The sequence below is a fragment of the Gymnodraco acuticeps genome, unplaced genomic scaffold (genome assembly GCF_902827175.1).
Source record: "Gymnodraco acuticeps unplaced genomic scaffold, fGymAcu1.1, whole genome shotgun sequence".
Lineage (NCBI taxonomy): Eukaryota > Metazoa > Chordata > Actinopteri > Perciformes > Bathydraconidae > Gymnodraco > Gymnodraco acuticeps.
In genome coordinates this window covers 1756841-1777813 of record NW_022990583.1, presented here as the reverse complement: position 1 = coordinate 1777813, position 20973 = coordinate 1756841, and the positions used below count along the sequence as shown (strand labels likewise).

The following is a 20973-nucleotide window of genomic DNA, read 5'->3' as shown; positions in this document are numbered from 1 at the left end:
TCCATCTCAAAGCAACCAATATTCCATCACAGTTTCATTATATATTTAGGCATCAACTCATAATCAGATGCTGCAGTAATACTAAATGGCATCAGGTTTTCTAAATAATAACATTTTGAAACTAGATTATGACACAAGACTTCCTTATAATGCAGAAACATCTTAAAGATATATATTTTAAACAATTTAGCAGGACACCTTCAGCAAGAAAGAAATTACAATTAATTAAGTCACCTTCTGCCGTCAGGAAGGAAAGGATCTAACAGGGCTGCCTCTTATTGATAAGGTGACCTTTAGCAAAGCACCGACTCCACTGCTCCAGTGTAACCACTCAACTGGAGAGGGCTGGCATTACTAGGATGGACCAAGCATACTCAATAGATTTATCTTGATGAAGGAAAAGGGTCAGTGGGGACAATTTCTTTGGTCGAAAGCAGTTTAAATGTTTTTAAAGAGAAACCTCTAAGAAAGATAATTCATCAGCAGATAAAGTCAAACTGTCTGCATGGCTAGATTGTATTAAAAAGGGACCGTTTCTTTATTTTATTTGGGTGAACCTGGCATTTAAAATAAGCAAATTACAACGATAATACAAAAGAAACTCACAAGTCATCAGTCAGGAATTTCATTTCAGAAACTTCTTGTCCCTTTCTTGGAAAGCATCTATTGTTCTACTGTTCAGTCTAAATGTCTTGACAGATTTGGAATCAACGTATGCTGGGAAGAATGTGTGAAGAAACACCGTGTTTTACGACTTACCTTCCTTGTTCTCCCTCTGTGTTCCTCTGGACTGGAGCCTGTTCTCTTTTAGGCTCGATTGGTGGAAAAGTGCTTTGCTCTAAAAAGAAAGGAAATCCGTGGATGCAGTCATGCAGTCATATTGCCTGGGAACACTGCGGGCATTTAGCTAGAACTATAAAACAATGTGTAAAGCAGGAAATGGAACGACAATAGCTCCAACACCCTATCGAGTATGAATGGTCGGCCTGCTTTCTTTAATACAATGATTTCAGTCTTAAATGTGTCGTAAAGAGGTGTCATGAGTTATTTTCACTCACCTTTCTTTGAGGGGAATAGTTATCCACCGTACTGGAAAATAAAGACAAATAAATCAGTAAAATAACTATTTTTGTCCTGTTTTATAGAAGTACAACAACACCACTTCACCAGTCTTTAATCAAGGTAAAATGAATGTAGCTACACATATACTCATTTGCAGTGTTCAGTCCATTATTCAAGATGAGTGTCAACATGAGATTAGATTGCTTTGTAGATTGTAGACCTTCCCTTGTGATCCCTTCGTTTAATCACCTTACAGTATTGTCATCAGTCAGACCCGACTAGCAAGATGGATAGGCCCGTAACCATTAGCATCCCTCTGCTTTCACTGGGCTCAGCATCACAATAGGCATGTTGGCACAAAGCCTGCCCTGAGGGATCCCCCCTCTCCGGCTAGCAGCAGGCCTGCACTAATGAAAAACCTGATTCCCACTGAATTGTCAAAACAGAGCTTGTGATCAAATTGACTCTTTTGCTACTCAAAAAAAAGTGAGCTCTGTGAAATATACCATCACAGAACGAGAGAGAACAACCTGAGCTTTCAGAAATGTGATTTTAGCTTCACACAAAGGCCTGATAGAAGTTTCTGCGATCAAAGTGCTGAATGAATCTTCTTTCCATAAAAAAATACACCTTTTTCGCTTGGGAGCAGATTGTCACAAAGCAGAGATCCTAGCCCTCCCCCGGAGTGAGTCTGATTGTCAAAAGCTCATAAATAGTAGATTATGTCAGTTGCTAAAACCCTCACAAAGTCCCTTCTTTAAAGGAGTGGGTGTTGAGAATCCCCCTGCATATAAACATGAATAAAGTAGGCGCAGAGTCAGGGTGATTATCTGTGCTGTTCTAATGGGCGGAAGGTCGGAGCATCCCCCAGGGAGGAGATCTGATTGGAGGCTGTGGCTGAGGGAGGGGAAGGGGGACACGGGTGTGGCAATGTGTCTGCTGACAGGGGGTTGTTTACACTGAAACATGTCAAAGAGAAATGTGATGTCTATTGTTATTAAATTCTAATTAAAAAAACAGCTTGACTTTAACAAACGAAAAACAGAATCAATATTCAAGTACACATGCATGTTTAAGATTCACTGACTAAGTGTGTGGCTTTGTTGTACTGAGAGAAGGGTCGATGTAATAAGCTACTGTAGGGCTTCAGCTTACACGTTTGTGGTGATTGCTATTATCTCTTTGACACAGATTTATTATTTTGTGGTTGTGTAAACGCTTGAGTACAATTGTATGTACTGGTTAAAAAACACTAAATCCGAGGGATCAATGACACAATTGGTGTCAAAATGTGTTGTGTGGTTAGATCGTACAATTCTTTCTCCTCATGATATAGCAAGCAAAACCTATACTCAGTGTATTTGCCGATATTGAGCCTTTTTTTTCAGTATTGAAAATATCTATACTGTGCCGCAGGGAACTTATTGTAATCCTTTTTATACAAGGAGACATGAGGCCAGGGTTTGCCAGCTGTCAGAACAAAAATAACGTTAATGATGAGGATGTTTTAAGTTGTGTTCGCATTTGATCAGTGCAGTAGGTATTTTACATGTATATGAATTTGGGGTTGTATAGCTAAAATGGTGTCCAGTTAATGAGTAGTTGAACATCCTTCTTTTCATTGCAAGTGACACATTTCAAGGAGCATGTCATTCATTCTCAAAATGTCTGTATTTCCTCAATTTTAGAGATTAATGACAAAGAGCCCTGTGACCTTCATATTTCTGTGCATAACAACCCAGAACATTGAAATGAGTCTCCAGCCTCTGAATGCATTCATTGACGAGAGGCTAAATAAAGGCACCAAGCAGAGAAGCAGCTCTTTCTTTGCACTCAGAGACCAGCGAGTGGCTCTGCTTCTTTTCAGACCTCCAACAGTCATAACCACAGTTTTAACACACCCAGACCAGATATCAATAAATGTATCAGTTTTTCCATTTTATAGATTACTTACACAAAGTGATTTTGCCCCAACACTATAGGACACACTACCTTTAGATATCAGGAAAGCTCTCTTCACTTTAGCTTTTAAATAGTTATAACTTTTCTGATACTTTTCTGGACTGTGACTTTGGGTTGTGCCTGACACAGATCAGACACACAGTGAGGTTGCAGCATAGGGAATACATTGAGATGCAAAATGCTTAATTCGATGTTATCACAACCGATGGTGAGTCTGTGTGGGTTGGGAAAAGTAGGTTCTGTTGTGTTTATTTATAGCCTTAGGGTAGAGAGCGCACTTGAGGCGAAAATGCCGCAAAATACTTTCTGAGATTTCGTCTTAAAAATGCAAATCTCTGCCATTGATGTAACAAAGAAAAGATAAGAACACAGTAGAAGAGAAAGGAGCTCTTTTGATGGTGCTGGAAGGTTTATTGATAGGTGCATGATTCACATATCAGTACTGCATTTAGACTTTTGATATGCGCTCTATGTATTCTATTTCATCTTTTTAATATATGTTGTTGTTATATTATAAAGTGGGTCTTATTTTCCATCTCCTTTGCATTGATTATATTATGGTCATTCTACCCTTGTTGTTTTATTCATTCTGTCTAATTTATCCCATTTAAAAGCAATTTTTTCTGCGATTCCTTTATCAAATGTGCTACTGTACAGTTACTACAGTATGCGATGATCTTTGCTTAGTATGTATGGAATCACCCTGTGTCTCATGACCTAAAATATGAAAGAAGGTTATCATAAGGTCACTCACTGTGTGCGGTGCAGCTGGTACAGTTTCTGCAGTTCCCTCACATCCTTGTCCAGAGATGGATGCTCATAGAGATCATCCAACACGTAACGATACAAAGTCTGGAAGGAAATGTCAATTTTCATTTCTCCAATATTAACACACCCAGTTTCCATCCTTTTCCTTTCTGAACATTATATTTCCTACCTTCATGAACAGCTTGACATGCTCGTCGTCCCTCAGGAAGTCTCTGCAGAGGGCCATCCACTGCGACACCAGGTGAAGGACTTTCTGTTTCCTCTCCACAGCCTCCTTCCTGTCCTCCTTCCCTCTGTGGCGCTTGGTGCAATAGGTGGGATTCAGTTAAGGCTTCAGCACAGATGGAGAGTGAGATCTATTTGCTGGTCAAATGCAGTGTGTGTGTGTGTGTGTGTGTGTGTGTGTGTGTGTGTGTGTGTGTGTGTGTGTGTGTGTGTGTGTGTGTGTGTGTGTGTGTGTGTGTGTGTGTGTGTGTGTGTGTGTGTGTGTGTGTGTGTGTGTGTGTGTGTGTGTGTGTGTGTGTGTGTGTGTGTGTGTGTGACAGGCAGCGGAGTGTGAACACAGCTGAGTGTAGTGGAGTAGCTTTGACTCAATAAAGCAGTCGTGTTTTTGTATCAAACACCTACGTCTGCCTTTAGCATTCACACAAGAGGGTTATTATGTGTCGATATTTGTAATAATGTTTCTGTAATGCGCGTGTTTTTAAGGATATTGTCCCAGCAGAGCTTGACATAAATCACTGGTTGACATGAACACTGGGTAGGTCAGCAGAAAATCATCCAGTAGTGTATCTGTAAGGAGAAACACGTTATTGACAATTGACAAAAAATTCCAGGTTCATGAACATTTTGTAAAGAAATATATACGATTATATGTGATATCAAATATATGACTTGTATGGTAATTGGGATATGATTCACAATATCGAAGGGAATGATCATTTTTGCATCAATATTCATGTTTTTATTCAGCCTTATTTTCTAATAATATAACTTGATTTATAGATATATATTGAATAAATCCAACACACACAAAGCCTCTTTAGGTTTGTGAGAGGATGCTGGTGGGCAAATACACCAGTGACCTTGACAACTGTATGATTAATGTTCGCACATGTCTGTACTTTTAATTGAGCTGAGTGACTTTGCACCAGTTATTCCTATTCCATTTCACTAATACTAGAAGTAGAGCTCCCTTTTTGCAGTCAAATACCAGTTAACAAGCACTAAGCAGAGCCATTTCAGAGGCGAGGATAATGTGAGAGACTTTTGAATGGCACATTATTCAAGTGGCCAGTCTTAAATAATTGCATGTGCTGAAACCACTAAGGATTCCTCTGTTCCATTTTTTGGCCAACAAGTTCAAACAAGCCTTACTGGCCTTATCTTCAATCTCATACATTCGTCATTGCAAGCTGTATCAGAAAAGATAAGCCAATAATGTGCCAGTTGACTCTCTTCGACCTCTAATGAAGTGTACAGTATGTTTTCTTTCTGACTATCTTGCAACCAGAAAAAAAAAAGCATCCGATATTGCTTGACCATTATCCTAATGTGTTTACAAGCAACCACTTATGAGCTTCTTCTCAAGGTTACACAAGTGTTTCTGTAAAAGGATTACATCAAAGCAGGCCAAGTAGACCACCAGCTCCCCTTAAATAACATGAAATGCATTCATAGTTTACATCATCAAAACACTTAATTTGTTTAACCTTGATAAACAAAGACAGAATCCCAGAATCTCTTAATAAAATGAAATAAGTTGGCATTATAAGAAGCTGTAAAAATGAATTTCATAAATTGCAAAAACACTCAAAGTCAAGGCGTAAATTCAAAGACTAAGTCCAAGACATGATGCCGACCACAAGCAAAACAGCTTTGCAAATCCTATTAAGACCAACGTCCCCTCAACCCTTGTGTAAGTGTGCCTCATATCCAGAATTGTATATTCTCCCCTTTAATTTCACACTGGCTTCCCAGGGCCTTTGTGTACGTTCTGGTCCACAGGACTCGCTGACATTATTATGCTAATCCGCGCAGAGCAGCTGTGGATGCTTCACTCAATGCTTATGAGAGGTTACACACTCATACATATGTAGCTCCCATAAAGAATACAGTAACCCACCTTAACACAAAAGCCAGAAAAACAACATGCAAAAGATCAGCCATCCAACCACACACACACACAACCCACACATTACATTTGAGTTGTAACAAATAATTATGAATGCTAGGACAGTGTCTTACATTAAAGGTCCCCTATTATAGTGTTTTTCATCAATTTATTATAGGTCTCAGATATATACAAAACATGCCTCTGAAGTGTTTGGCTCCAAATACCAAACAGATCATTGTAGCATCCCATAATCCCCTCTGTTTCAGTCCTGTTTCAAAAGTGCTGATTCTCTGTCTGTTATATTCAGATGAAAATAAGGAGCCACTCCCCACGCCCCTCTGAGAGATATTTGGTTAAAAAGAACACACTGGTGCTCTGGAGATGCAGGTGATAAGGTTGGGGGGTGTTACCTTGGTTGGTGATTGGCTAATGGTTACACAAGCCAAAAAATCGTTATGACATCACTAAGTGGCCAAAATCTGATCAGCTCATTTTCATACAGGTTTTTATATAAATGGATCAGGACAAAAAGAGAGAGAATCTTTTTTCCTGAAACTTCCAGAATGTCTTTAAACAGAGGGGACGCATGTTTGTGTATAAAAGACATGAAAACGTGGATTTTACATAATAGGTCCCTTTAAATATGAATTACATTGAATTTATTTGGCGCAGTTTGCAGATCTTTTATCTAAATTCAGCTTTTAAACAAGTGCATTTGACAGCGGCTCAGCTAAAGATTGCATATCTTAGTATAACAAAAAACTGATTTGTGCTTGAACGCAAACACATATTACACAAAGACACAATCATTGTATGAACACTAGATAGCACTATCTTCAGTGGAAAGAGGCATAATATTAGAATGGCGTTGTAGCCACTTTAGTAAACGTTATAATGTTATCTCAGCAGATACACTTTAACCCGAGAGGCCCACACTGATTGTTATCAAAAAAGTCTTCCGTCCACACGCAACAGAAACGTGTCCGTTCACACGAGACCGCTCGAAAGCGCTGGAGACGCTGTAGTACATATGCCAGACCTGTAAGTGGCGCTGTAGTCCTGCCACAGAAGCAGTGAAGAAGACTTCCCGCGCATGGTTGCCATTCTGTTTATTCTCCGCTGTTGACGCTCTGGCTCTTTTTCTCCCTCCCCGAGGCAAGCGTTTGCTCCTGCTGTAAATCTCTCCGGTAGTCCACCAGCAGATGAAAAACACCCACCTCTCCACCTCTTCCAAGGGACGAGGGGACCGTGCAGCAGAGTTTCATTTAGATTTGTTTTCGCCAGTCAACATGTCCGTTAAAGTTTAAATCTTCCGGACAAAATTAGAAAAGTGCCGGTCAAAGGTCTTCTTTGTTATTTATTGAGCTTTAAAACAAATGAACAACGACTCTATATAATAATATAAGAATAAAAAACGGAGCCTCTCTTTTCCTCCCCCTCTTCTGACAGCCCAGCAGCTGATCTGTGGAGAAGGTCCTCGCCGCGGAATGGGGCGGGGTCGGATAAAAGGCGGGGTTGGATGTCCGACCCCGCCTTGTGAGTCCACATTACACATCAGTAGATGGCGGTAATGCGCCCGGAGCTGGTAGTGAAGTTGCATACCTTTTCCAATAGTATCCCCTTCTGTTTATAATCTTTTCTGGACTGAAATAACAACTGTCTTACATGGCATCAAAGTGTTCTCGGCAAACAGCTATGTCGTTCACACTTGGTTTATACCTATGTTGCAGAATCCTGAACAGCATCTCCCGGTACCTACTTATGCGTATTATCATTATTATATTTTCTGGAATCATATGAGAATCACTGAATGTAAACTATTCATTTTACCATCTCTCACAAGGATAAAGCAGACGATTTCCGGTGGATTCTGGTGTGGCGCCCAGGGCATTGGACAATATGTGTCAGTAGGCGCTTTCACACTGCGGTACTTTTCCCACAAAGGTTCATGTGAACTTAGTTCATGAGAACTCTTTAGTTCTCATGAACTAAGTACAGATCGCGTTCACACTGGAAAAAGTCCCTGGGGGTGGATTAGGCAAATGAAGCCGCTGACGTCACTTGTTCTTCTTCTGCTTTGGGTTTACTGGCAGGCCGCAAACCACTTCACGGCGTATACTGCCGCCCAAAGTCCCCGGCCGGAAGTCCCCGGAGTTAGGGACTGGCTTCAGTAGAAGCTGCTGGGACTCCCAGCAGCTTCTACTGAAGCCTTCCGAGTAAATCGCCAGAACGCCGACACCTCCTCATCTCCACCACTCCCATGTTTTATTTTGTGTTGCCATAAGTTAGTCTCTCTGCGTTTCTGCGCTGGGTTAATGCTAATGCTAATAATGCTAATGCGAGGATAATAAAATGGCGGCTTCACAAAACTTTTTGGGAGTTTTACGGGGCGTGGTTTGCAATCCTTCCAGCCAATCATAAATGTAGCTCTTTTCTCACAAAAGAGCCGTTCGAAAGTCCCTGCTCTCTAGCAGGGACTTTCGAGGGGGTAAAAAGGTTCACATGAACTAATTTTAGTACCGGCTCTTTTTGGTGTGAACGCGATAAAAGAGTTCACATGAACTAAGTTCACATGAACCTTTGTGGGAAAAGTACCGCGGTGTGAAAGCGCCTAGTGATATGAATTTACTTATCTGTATTTCAAGCTAAACACAAAATATTACTAATTTCATCAATAAAGTATAACATCTTCTTATACTGTTACTGTAATTTCAAAATTAAGATAAGTATTTCAGCTCAAATTTTGTAATTGTGTGTTCTATTTGCTAACTATTTTGTAGATAATGAAGCCACAAGAAAGGGAGATCTTTTTTTTAGATTCCCTAAATGGCACAGGCTTCCGTGATGAAAGCCAAATGGAAACATTGAGGTTTTTAAGCACAGAAATTATGTTCAGTTTTACATTTAAAAGATGACCTCAAGCATAAATTGACATGTTATTGAACAAAAGATTGGACTGAAACTGAGCATAAGACATTTAAAATGGGAATGTTCTGTTACCACCCATTTATAAGCTTTCTTTTCTGTTTGTTTCCTTAAAATCAAGCTCTTGGCCAACCTGTTCGGCATTATTCCACTGTTGGTGGTTCTGCAGTTCTGCAGTGTTCAAAAGTTGGTGGTTCCACCAGTTTGACAATATTAAACCAGTTATATGTTCCAGTTTTCAATTTTCTTGAATGTCCTTGTCTAAACAGCTGTGTGTTAACCCCCATTAGACAAGTTGCTCTGCTTGTGTCACCTGGACCCTGGAGAGAATTCTGTGCAAACGACATTCAAGTTAGTAATTATGATGCACACTAATTGAGTTTGATTCCTGGATTCCTACACTGTGTGTGTGTGTGTGTGTGTGTGTGTGTGTGTGTGTGTGTGTGTGTGTGTGTGTGTGTGTGTGTGTGTGTGTGTGTGTGTGTGTGTGTGTGTGTGTGTGTGTGTGTGTGTGTGTGTGTGTGTGTATATAATGTATATAATCTCACCTTCTTCATGAAATAGGGCATACCAAGACAACGGGCCTCCAACAACTGTGGGGTGTTTGTGCTCATGGTATGGCTCATCTGATGAATTTATCAATCTTTTCTTTACAGTTTTGCAATTAGTGTGTAATGTTTTTTTTACTCTTGAACAACAATAAACCAGTTATGTTTGTTAACAATTCCCATATCACTTGTTGTCACTGATAGATTTGAAGGCAGAAGATCAACCAAAAGACGACTGGAGAGGGAAGACTGCGAAGAGAGTCCCAGGGTAAGTAATCATGATTACCCACCCAAAAGAAGTAAAGTCGTAAAGGAAATGGCATTCTGCAGCGACTTTGGATGGGTATGTAGACTGTAATTTACTACTTAAAATCTCCATGGATGTGCTCCACAGCCATACAGTTTGTTGCTTCCACCTCTTATTCAAGGGGGCAATGTGTCATGATGCAAGTACAACTGTTTTACCATGCAGTAGTAATTGCTTTTATCTGGTGTCTTCCAGAAAAAGGACCCACTGGCAAAGACGGCTGCAGAAGAAATTCTTGTCAGCTCTGAAGAGGAGGATGGAGTATGTGATATGCTATCTGTTATACCTTACATGAAATTCACAGCACTTCCTTCTGTTCTTTTGCAGCGACTGGTAGAAAATGGCTGAAAATATTTTGTACCACTGATTTAGATAGTGTTGCATGTGCAAGTTTGTGTGCGTCATAATTACACATTCAAAGCATCTTGTTGCAAATCAGCAGCAGCACTATAAGATTAGTAAATGTACAGTGTAGTAGCAATGCATAAACTATTTCTCTTCTTCCTGTAGGAGAAGCACCCCTTTATAAGTAGTGCTATGGCGGCATCTCAGTGGTGCTCTGCAAAGAAAATGGGAGATAAAGTCATCCTGCCACAAATTCTTTCCATGGCCCCACTGGACAGAGAAGCAGCTCTCCATAACCTTGGTGAAGCCAGCAACCTGCGGGACGAAGACAGCTGGGAAGACAGGATGGACCCATTTATGTTCAGGTTCAAATTTGAGTCGGACTATTTAATGTTTTTTGAGCAGTGCATTGATAAAGAAAACCTTAAGGTTCATGCCTGTTTTGAAGAGCGAGGTTGAATGTTTGCATCAGCAAAGCCTTTCACTGTTGTATAGATTTTTTTTTTATATACTTGGTTTGGTTTTTATATTTACTGTATTTGCTTTTTCGGTTCTGTTATCTTAATGATTGTTCTGTTATATGATAAATGTTGTAAATAATAAATGCTTTTTCTATCTTTCTATGAAATGCAGTGCAATGTATCATTTGAAATATATGGACTAGATATGAGTATGCACAGAACTGACTAAATGAATAATCAATTAAAACAAATATTAAATAATGAACTTAAATACACTAATATAGAAAATATGACTTTTTATACCACATTGCACATGTGGTATAAAAAGGTATATTTAAATACATTCATGCATTTAATTAGTATGACGTTTTTATATTTAGTTTTTAAATTATATTTAGTCGAGTGCAGATTTGTATTTGTACTTCTTGTAGTTGTCCAGCAGATGATGCTGTTTGTCTCATTAGGATATCCATACACCCCGCCCATCGGACGTCCAGCCCCGCCCACATCTGACCACGCCCCATTCCGCGTGCTGCAGTCAGGGCCTATAGGATCTCTGAGCAGGAGAGGTGGGGAGAAGCGGGGCTTGCTTCAACGTTATCAGGAAATTATTGTATGGGCGTAAACACAGAGCCGTTTGCCCCCCCGGAGCGTTTCGTTTGCAGATCTACCCACCTATACCTCATTCACACCAACGGTGTTTCGGGGCCGGTTCGGAGCTGGAGCTTGAAAAGCACCGGGTTTTCCTCTTCACACCGCAGCGGAGCAGCCTCTTAGCTCCGGAATCCGGTTCATTTCAAGCACCAAAAAAATTGTCCGGCCAGAACAAAAGCACCACATACGTCACGCTTACGTCGAGGCGGGGGCGGGGGCAGGGGCGGGATCAACTCCTGAACAACAACAAGAAGCCCGCGTTTTATCCAGCTTGTACACAACGATGGAGAAACTTAACAAACAGCAGTGGTCCACTGAAGAGACCAGCTACCTACTGGGAATCTGGTCTTCCGAAGAGGTACAGAGGAAGCTGGAGCACAATCGGCCATTGTTGTTGTTGTCGGTGTCAGCTGTGAGGGGTTTCCGCGCGGTTTGGCTTTATGAAGCAGGCACGCAAACGGTTACGTCATGACGCAAACGATGACGCAATGACGCAGCACCAGTCGGACTCTGGGCGGTGTGAAAAGAGCCTCCGCTAAACCGAAGAACCGGTTCTGAACCTGAAAAGCTCTAGCACGGAGCTTGAACCGGAGTTGCGTTGGTGTGAATGAGGTACTAGAGACCTGTTATCGTTATCGTTTTCTGCGTTTCCATGTCGGCCTCGTGTGGCCGAACCGTCCATCAGATAGACTCTATCTGATAGTGAACTGTAGGAGATACGACCGTGGCCTTCCTCAGGCAACGGAAGAAGTGACGCCTGTAGCCCTCTCATAACACACACACACACATTTGTGTATTTTCTTCAAGCTATCTAGACTGAAACACTTTACATACCACTCCCCAGGCTGAACACTGCAAGTTTTTTGAAGTTGGAAAAACAGAATAAATATTTAATCTCACATCCTAGTCATATTCTCACAGCAGAAAAATCAGGGGATTTCCCGAGGAGTATTTTCAATCCAAACAGTTTGGCAGAAGATGTGTTGACCCAAAACATTTATGCATGAATTGTGCAGTATAAATAACATGTAATGGTCTGTTTGGCTGATTTGTAACCACTAAACATCTCTCCATTTTTGTTTCAGTTAGCATCAGTTGGGGATGTAGAGACATCTGAATCCTATTCCTCACTGCTGTTTAGAAGTCTGTACTAGTTCATATATAACACAGAATCATGCTTCTACTCAAGCAAAAATACATTTAGTATAATTTTCCAAAGAATTGCAAAATGGACTCATTGATTTAGCTTGCCAATCTCCTGTAAAATCAATCAAACTGTCAATCTACCTGCCAATCTTTTTCGCATTACAATAAGTGCTCGTAAAATTCTTCATCGCATCCTTTGAAATAAGCATGTTAATGTGTCACTTAATGGCCCAGTCAGCACCAGAAGACATCCGATTGATGTAAAAGCCTTAAATCTTAATGATAGTCTGCATCTAGAAATGCTAATATTATACCCGCTCATTTAATGCAATGTTTTCTTCCCTAAAACAATTAAATAAAGCATCAACATCTCTGCGCACGGTGCAGCAGTAAAAGAGCTGGCATATCCTCTCATTAAACACACAAATATGTTATTCAGAGCTGGCACTGTGTAGATTCTGTGCTCAGCAAGAATCAATAGCTTCACTGAGAGGTTGGGCACAGAGAAGAAGGAAACACTGGATGCTACCCACAATGCTAGCCCACATAGGCTACACAGTGTGTAGCCTACTGAGGTTTGCTTCTCCTCAAACATGCCTGTGGTGCTTCCAGAAAAGTGCCTTCTCCTGCAGAAACCTCGCCTGCATTGTGTGTTAATGGTGAGTACAAAGCTGAGCATGTGCTACCATGATGAGCTGAAATTGGCTTTCTAATGTGCTTTACAGCATGTAAGTCATAAACAACATCAATAACCTGCTGCAGCCATCAGTCATGTTGCTGCATGCTCTCTCTGGAGATGCCCAAACACGATAGCTTTGTAGATGTTGAAATAAATCTCTTTTTGATTAAATCAAGGATCTCATGGTATCTAGGTCTGGTGCGCTGAATCTCCAAGGGCACAGGTAGCAGTAGCACTAGAGCATACAGAGCTTCAGTATTACCAGAGAGAGAGAGAGAGAAAGAGCCAAGGCCAGCACGAAGTCAGACTATTAAACCTCACTGAGTGCAGATCAATTGCTGTTCAGTACTCAGTTCATTCCTTCTCCTCCTCAGGTCTCCTGCTCTTTGACCCTGGGATATCGCTCAGCTTCCTGCCCTGGTCAGCAGCTCCCCATGGATTCTTCATTTGAATACACTTTCTGCAATGTGAGCTAATGGTGAATGATTCATCAACTACACACTACCTGCTGGACACAAAGCTTACAGTGAAGATGCGTACTACATTAAAAAAGGGAGTTCTTACCGCCCTGCCCGCTCATTTACTTGCATGTCTTACTTTATATTAAGGCTGCATATAACAATTACTTTCATCATCAAATACTCTAACCATTATTTTCTAAATGAATCGACTGGTCTACAAAGTAGTTTCAAGTCCATCCTAGTTTCTGAAAGCGGAATGTGATGCGTTTAATGTCTTGTTCTGCCGGTTCAAAAGCAACAGATATCCACTTTAATATGATATAAAACAAAGAAAAGCAGGATAACCCAATATTTAGGAGGCTGAAAACTGCATTTTATGCAATTCTTTGGCATGAAAACTAAAATAATTTGTTAAAATGATTTTCTGTCGATTGCATAACTGATTAGTGAGCAAGTCTTTGCATCTCTACTGTATATCAGTATAAAAGACTGAATTATAGCGATAAAAATGCAATTCAACATATACTGTAACATAAATCTCCTTTGCATCTAAAATGCACAGTCCTCCAGCTGCAGGCCTTTCTCCCCAGAGGACATTTAGATCAATTTCATTCACTTCCTCATCAGAATGAGTAATGATCTCTGGTACTGGGTTAGGCTGCCTCAATCTCGGTAAGAGATCATCAGTGACCATTTTCAATAAAAAATATTTTTCTTCCCTCCTCGTTCCCCCTTTTCTCCAACATACATGTTTCTCCCTTCCCTTTAGTGTTTTTTTTCCTCTGCTAGTCCTACTGTGGTGCGACTCTCAATCATAATTTCTCCTCTGACAATCTTTCCAGCTCAATCAGCTGAGTCTCCTCTGCCTTGGCAACAGTCACATTATCATGTACCTGCTGGGATGAGAGGAAATGTGTTCATTTGTCGCCGCTGTGAGGCTCGACTGCATTTCAGTCTGATTCGGCATTACTCAAAGGATATGAGCAACGTTTATCTCTGTTATAGGCTTTTAAATGGCTTAAACTTGCCATTCTGGGACTGATAGCACATGATTAACCCAGTGTTATTGCCCTGAGGGGGCTGCTGTCCCAGCTCCTCTGCGAGAGAGAGGGATGAAGAGGGGAGAGCGTGAAACGGAAAGTCATGCATGTCTTTTCTCTTCGATATGTCTAACAAACAGAAATATCATTGGACCTGGGGAAACGCATACATTTAACAATGATACAGTATAATCAAAAAGTTGTCGAACCACTCCTTTTTTTTTTTTTTTCTGCTCTCTAAAAAACAAGAAGAAATGTGACTAAACACAGTAAGGACAACAATAATGAGAAAAAGGACTTGCATGCTCACCTGACTCTTTGCCCTGGGATGTCCCCTGGTCTTCTTCTAATGTCAGGTCATTCAGCAAGTGCTCCAGGATCTTCTCTGGGGTCCCTGAGACCACCACGAACCTGTCAGACACAACAGAGTCAGTGGAAGAGTCCTCGTCGATGGAAGACAGAGAGCGGCTGCTGCTCCATTCCTCCTCTCCCTCCGTCCCCTCATCGTCTATGTATCGGAAGTAGGGGACGTCAAATGTGGGCATTGTCAGCGGCTCTGCCCGGCTGGTGCTGTCGTTGCTGCTCTCCTCAGAACCTTCCTCATCCTCCTCGTCCTCCTCCTGCTCGACCAGGGCAGCGTGCAGCAGCCTGCCCTCCTCCTGCCGCAGGTTCGGGGGCTGCGGCCGAGATCCCATCCTTGCCGAGTCCCGGTGCCCTCACACAGGCAATGTTGCAGTGGTTACTGCTGCGTGCCCCTTTCACCCATCCATCCATCCACCTGCAGCTGCCACAGCCCGGAGTCCAGTGCTGTGTGATCCTTCAAACACTCTGAGGTATCCCGGTGTGTTCACGGCTGGAAAAGCTCCTGGATGACTTTGAATGGGAGGCAGCCAGCGGAGCTCTGCCTCACAGTCCCATGCTGCTCACTTATACAGATTTAATATAGTCATTTATGTGTTGGGAGTTGTGATGTAAGCATGCCTGTGTGAGTGAGTGTGTGATCCACAGAGACGGAGAGAGAGACTGATGAGAGGGAGAGTGGTGAGGGAGAGAAACAGATAGTGAGAGAGGGAGGGAGGGAGGGGACTGGAGAGGCTTACCTCCTGTTCCTCGCCTCCTCTCTCCCCCCTCCCCTCGCCGATGCAGAGAGGGTTGGCTGCTCTGACGATATTCTCTGGAGAACCAGCACATCGCGGCCCCTCTCCCTCAGACACACGCGGACTGCCTCGTCACTCTGGGGCTGGTCAGAGAGAGAAGAGGTGAGGGAGTGTGTTATCACCAAGGAGATTCCCCTGTTTTTCTCCCACTCACACAAATCACCACTGATTTCCATCATAATACTCTGTCAAAGCCCTGCACTGTAAATGAAAGAGAATTTCCATAAATCATTATTCAATCCTTATCGGCGGAGCCCATTCAGGGATTTACATAAAAGACTCGCACACATTTTAATTACAAATACCAAAAGCCTATTAAATCATGGGTGGTGTCCAGAGACAATCTGTTTCCAGCTGTCAAAGGGTTAAACTCTGGTACCACTGGTGTAGAGCAGGGCAGCAACTACCGATTGTTTTCATTATTGATTCATCTGCAGATGTTTTCAATTAATTAATTATTGCTGAGTCTTGGAAACGTACAAAAATGGACAGCATATAACATAGCCTGTTATGTTTTCAGCGTGTTGTTTTATATAACCAAAAGTCAAAATAACCAAAAATGTTTAGTTTAGAAAATAATGATGAATAAGGAAAAAATATGATTTGACCATGAAAATGATTGTCAATTATGTTTCTGTCAGTCGACTCATCCATTAATCCGAGTATAGTTTGAGTTTAAGAGGTGAGTTTCAACAGTTGGTCTTGAACCACCATGCTGTGCAATAAATGATAAATTCATCATCATCATGTTGCCAACCGTCTCCCACCCTCTGTTTCACACTGTCACTTTCTTTCTCTGTTAGTCACACAATGTCCCCTAATCATAATGGTTGTTTGATATGTTGATGCAACACTGGTTACCCTAGACTTTAACTAATATTTCAACATACTCCTTTAAATATAACTTTCTTTAAGCACACAATTAGAAAGATTGTTTTTGCAGCATCCTTGAAGTATAGAGATGGCTGGTACTGTAGCTGCTTGACAGTCGAGGGTCTCGATCAGAGATATTGGTCTTAATGAGGAGTTCACTGTATGGTGCACGCACATGCATCCTTCCTCAGCTAACCCCCCCCTTCACCCCCACTCTCTTTGGCCATCAGTCAATGCAACACAAGCCTCTGTGCATGCAATTAGCCGGGCAGACAGACTGAAAGTGGTTGCAGTTTTCTGCCCTAATTGACTTTTGCAGAGAAGCACACAGGACCCTTTAGCCAAGCATGACTTCCCGGCACATTAACACTTATCTGGGATCTGTGGACATGCATATATAAATACATAGACAGACAAATGCATTGACAAAACATGCACACAAACAACTATAATTTCTTAACTGTGTACATCACTGAGTAGACCAATTTTTAACATTAATATTATAGTCCCCCAGTGGCCTCTTTAAACAGAAGAGAGGTTTTCAAAGCCTCAGGAAGAACCATTTATGTAAATATGTGCCGGCAGTTTTTTAAGTGCTGTGATTTATGATGTGAGTTTAAATCTCTGCTAATGTGACAACTTATGAATTCAATTCAATTAATGTTATGTTAACTTAATATGAGATGCACTTGTGAAAGTACTTTCATGCACTGATAGGAGTATCCTGTGTATCCTTGCCAAAGGCGGTAATGTGCTGACACAGGATCAGTATGATGTAAGGTTAGGGGCATGACGGAAATCACAAAACTAGAACATTCCCAGAAAGGAAAGCCTTCGCTGATTAGCTTCCTGGTTCTTTGGAAAACACATTGGTGGTTTTATCTTTATCGCGATGTGACGTTCACAGTGTGTTCTTATAGCTTCATCAAAGGCCGCTGTGTTTGTCTGACTAAGTGCGACATCAAAGCAAGCTGAATTATTTCCTATAATTAACAGCAGTGTCTCGGTGTACTGTTTACGGGTCAAACAGCAAACAAACCTTTCCTGACAATGAATTATTGATCAGGCCTCCGCTGCAGACCACTGCTCAGTCGGAACTAGGCTTTGTGGTTACCAGTGTCCCAGCAAAAAAACATAATCAGGCTTCTAGAGTGGATGCTTATAATGAGATAAAGTGCCAGGCTACAGCGTTCTCACATTAGCCTGGAGGTGACCTCGACTCACATTCACCACCAAAGTCTTCCCAACATGGACACCGTCAGCTGAAGAGTAAACACTACTTATCAGGCCTCTGCACAAAGTCATGTCCCGCCAAACGGTTTGTCTCTTTCAGGGTTCCAGATGGCTGGAGGGAAAGTTTCTGTCTGCACGTCTCAATGCTGCTGCGGCACGTCTAGCACGCATGGTATGGAACACTTAAAGGGAACTGGAAGGCATCAGTTCAGACAGGGCGCAGATTTGTACAAAATTCGACTCAAGGAATAGCGTGGATCACACAGAATGGGAATATGAGGAGGACAAAAGATTCATACATCAGCGTTGTTTTCAAAGGAGCCTTTGATGCAGATGCACTTCATTATCATCATGATGATGAATTGGAAATGGGAGACCCTGATGTAAACAAGACGAAAGTCTTTCTCTGGTCTGCATCCCCTTAACAATTGTATGTTTTGAGCTGTACTGTACTGTACCCAATATACAAGCTGTTAATAAACTTTTCAATCAATCAATCAATCAATCTCCAATTATAATTAGCAGAAATTCCTGTGTTTAGCTTTGATAAAATATTGTAAACAATTGTATGTCCATGTTATGTAAAATATGCAAACATAAGCTTTTTAAGGCTTCATGAATGGAAGAGTAGCTATATGTTCTAATCATATGGATAAAGCAAAGAAAAGTAATGTTATGTTGGGTGTAGTGCTGCGTACCGGTACGCCGAACCGGTACTGGAATTGTAAAAAGTTTCGGTTAAAACCGGAACGTCGGGAACCGGTACTTGGACTCGCAAAAAAAACTAGCACTTACGTATATTCTGGTGTCTGTGGTTATTTAAACATTCCCTGATAAACGTTATTCAGCCTCAATAAATGAGTGCTAATCCCAGTGTGCTCAGTGTACAACATCACATGTCATTTCACCTTCGATTCACGGTTTGAAAACGTAGCATTTCGCCACATGCTAATGCTAACCGGAAGTGAAGAATTTTCAGAATAAAAGTATTAAGTTAATAGTGTGACCTTCCGGTTTTTTTCAGAATAAAACTGATTTAAATTAAATAGTGTATTTAATTCAAAATTACGCCATATCAACATTGATTTTAATTTCTAAAAGTATGTATGTACATCACTATGTATGTAGTATACACTGTATAATGTACACATGTAGAGTTGTAGAAAATACATGGTGTACAGACAGTACAGTACACTGACTGTACAGTCAGTCACTACAGTGTAGCCTATACTGTATAGTAGGTGTGTAACAGACAGTGTAATGCGTATAGTCTACTCTAAACTCTACCTTTCAGCAACGTTTTAGGGATTTAGGCTCAGTCAGCTCAGGGACTGTTTGGTTACTTTAGTTTGGTAAATGAAATAAATGTTTGAACTTTGTAGTAGTTCACTGTAGTTGCTGTCATAAGTCATTTGTAGACTAAGTGGCAAAAAGTGTTTTTTTTACATTTGTACTTTGTAGAGAAATGTAGACACAAGTTGGAAGGGAGCACAATAAACCTGATGAGTTTGAATTTGAGTTGATTATGAGTTCATTTTCAATTGATAATTAGCTCACAATAAGTTTTAGTTACTCACACAACTTGACACAAGCCATGGGTTCAGGTCCGGACTTATAAATCCGGACCTGAACCTGAACCTCTGGACTTGAGTCCGGACCTGAACCTGAATGTGAGTCCAGGTATGCAGCACTAGTTGGGTGTAAGAAAAATGCGCAACAGATGATCACGCACAACTCCAGTAACTACCCCTGAATAATTGAATACAGTGGTAATTTAATATGAGAAAAGAACAAGTGATTCCTAAAGTCAAAACTGGTATCTTTAACATTTAAACCCAACGGGATTTTGCAGCAAAATTAATAATGAATGTTCATGTTCTTTTTTCATATTTAAGGACATAGCGTAACAATCATGATGTTCCTGCGCCCAGAATCTCTCACACATTTTAACAGTTGTGCAGTCTACCGTATATTAAGCATCCCTCTTTCCACCAGCTGGGATTAACTGACTTCTAAGCTCTTTAAGGTCTGGGTTTAGATATTTATATGAGTCACATGCATTGTAGCATCATTGGATTACTTTAAACCATTTTATAATCTAGAAACACCAGGATATACTCTCACATCATCTAAATATTTCTATTTGATGTCAAGTATTAAAAGTCAGCTTATCTGGCCATTACCACTAACATTACATAAGTGACTCATACATGTCATTGGTGTACTGCTTTGTATTCACAGTATGAAAAACTTGGCACAATACATGTTTCTAAAACAAAAAAGGTAAATCAGATTGTTGCATTATGTAGCACTAGCATTTGATCATATGCAGATTGGCAGTGTCTACTATAAGTCTAAACAAAAGGTTGCTATATGCAATAAGAACATTGATAAGAAGATCTAGCCTTGTGGAAAGGTCAGAGACCCAATGTACTGGAATCCACCCTAAATCCACACAATGTCTTGGCATGGTGGTCTGGCAACTTGCGTCAACTTTTCCTGCCATTGTTGCTCAGTTCAGCACACAGACACAGCTGGCAGGAAGGGAGAAGCTGAGCCCACCCTGAGGTCAGCCAATCACAAGTGTCCTAGGCAGCCAACTGGCAGGTGATGTAATGTTTTTTTAAACTGTGCAGGCTGAACTGAACATTCAGTACCTGAACTTACGTTTTCAAGGATGCTGCCATACTGATAGAGACAAATTGCACTCTGAAAGTATGTAAAGTGTCTGTAATGACAGTGCAACTGTGAAAGGCCAAGCCAATGTTGAATTGAATGGATACAGTGCATCTGGTAAGTCAATTGTATGCATATGAACACAATCTACTATGCAATATTCTGTAATGAAGTATTCTATATACAGTTTATTGCAGTAGTCTGCAGTAGACTTTTTTTTGGTATATTCATTTGAATAAAGGATTTTTGTAGTCTGGAGAGAATCTTAATGACAACATACATCTTCAGAGAAAGCAGAGACACTATAGGAATGTATGGAGGCCAATAAAAACAGACAACAAATTAAAAGTGGTTTGATGGATGGAACACTGCAGGGAGTGTGAGAAACAATGCTTGGGAATGGGATGCTCACAGAACAGCAGCATAAACACCACACTAAGTAAAAAAGGGATGATGTCACGGAATATTTAAGGATGAAGCATGCTAATTCAGTGTTAATAATGACATGAAGAGGACTAAGAAGATAAGCAGTTTGTCAGATTTTTCTCACGGTAACAAAG

General features: G+C 41.0%; 1 protein-coding gene and 1 long non-coding RNA gene across 4 annotated transcripts in view; one reads left to right on the top strand and one right to left on the bottom strand.

The window, feature by feature from the left end:
* Window positions 1–20973, bottom strand: part of LOC117554076 (rap guanine nucleotide exchange factor 5-like) — a 31620-nt gene that overhangs the window by 7329 nt on the left and 3318 nt on the right. The window contains exons 1-8 of one of the 3 annotated variants that reach the window (XM_034228314.1): window positions 18533–18562; window positions 15575–15714; window positions 14785–14885; window positions 4506–4584; window positions 3962–4106; window positions 3779–3876; window positions 1059–1089; window positions 760–838 (exon numbers count right to left, since the gene is read on the bottom strand). In XM_034228314.1, coding sequence (XP_034084205.1) covers window positions 760–838; window positions 1059–1089; window positions 3779–3876; window positions 3962–4106; window positions 4506–4543 — 391 coding nt within the window. In that variant the 5' untranslated portion in view covers window positions 4544–4584; window positions 14785–14885; window positions 15575–15714; window positions 18533–18562. Of the gene's footprint in view, window positions 1–759; window positions 839–1058; window positions 1090–3778; window positions 3877–3961; window positions 4107–4505; window positions 4585–6947; window positions 6993–14784; window positions 14886–15574; window positions 15715–18532; window positions 18563–20973 lie in introns of those variants that run through there. The other 2 variants (XM_034228312.1, XM_034228315.1) reach the window with 2 other exon arrangements.
* Window positions 8531–9446, top strand: LOC117554077. The gene is made up of 4 exons (XR_004570217.1): window positions 8531–8777; window positions 8955–9019; window positions 9124–9184; window positions 9398–9446. It is a non-coding gene; the product is annotated as an uncharacterized LOC117554077 (long non-coding RNA).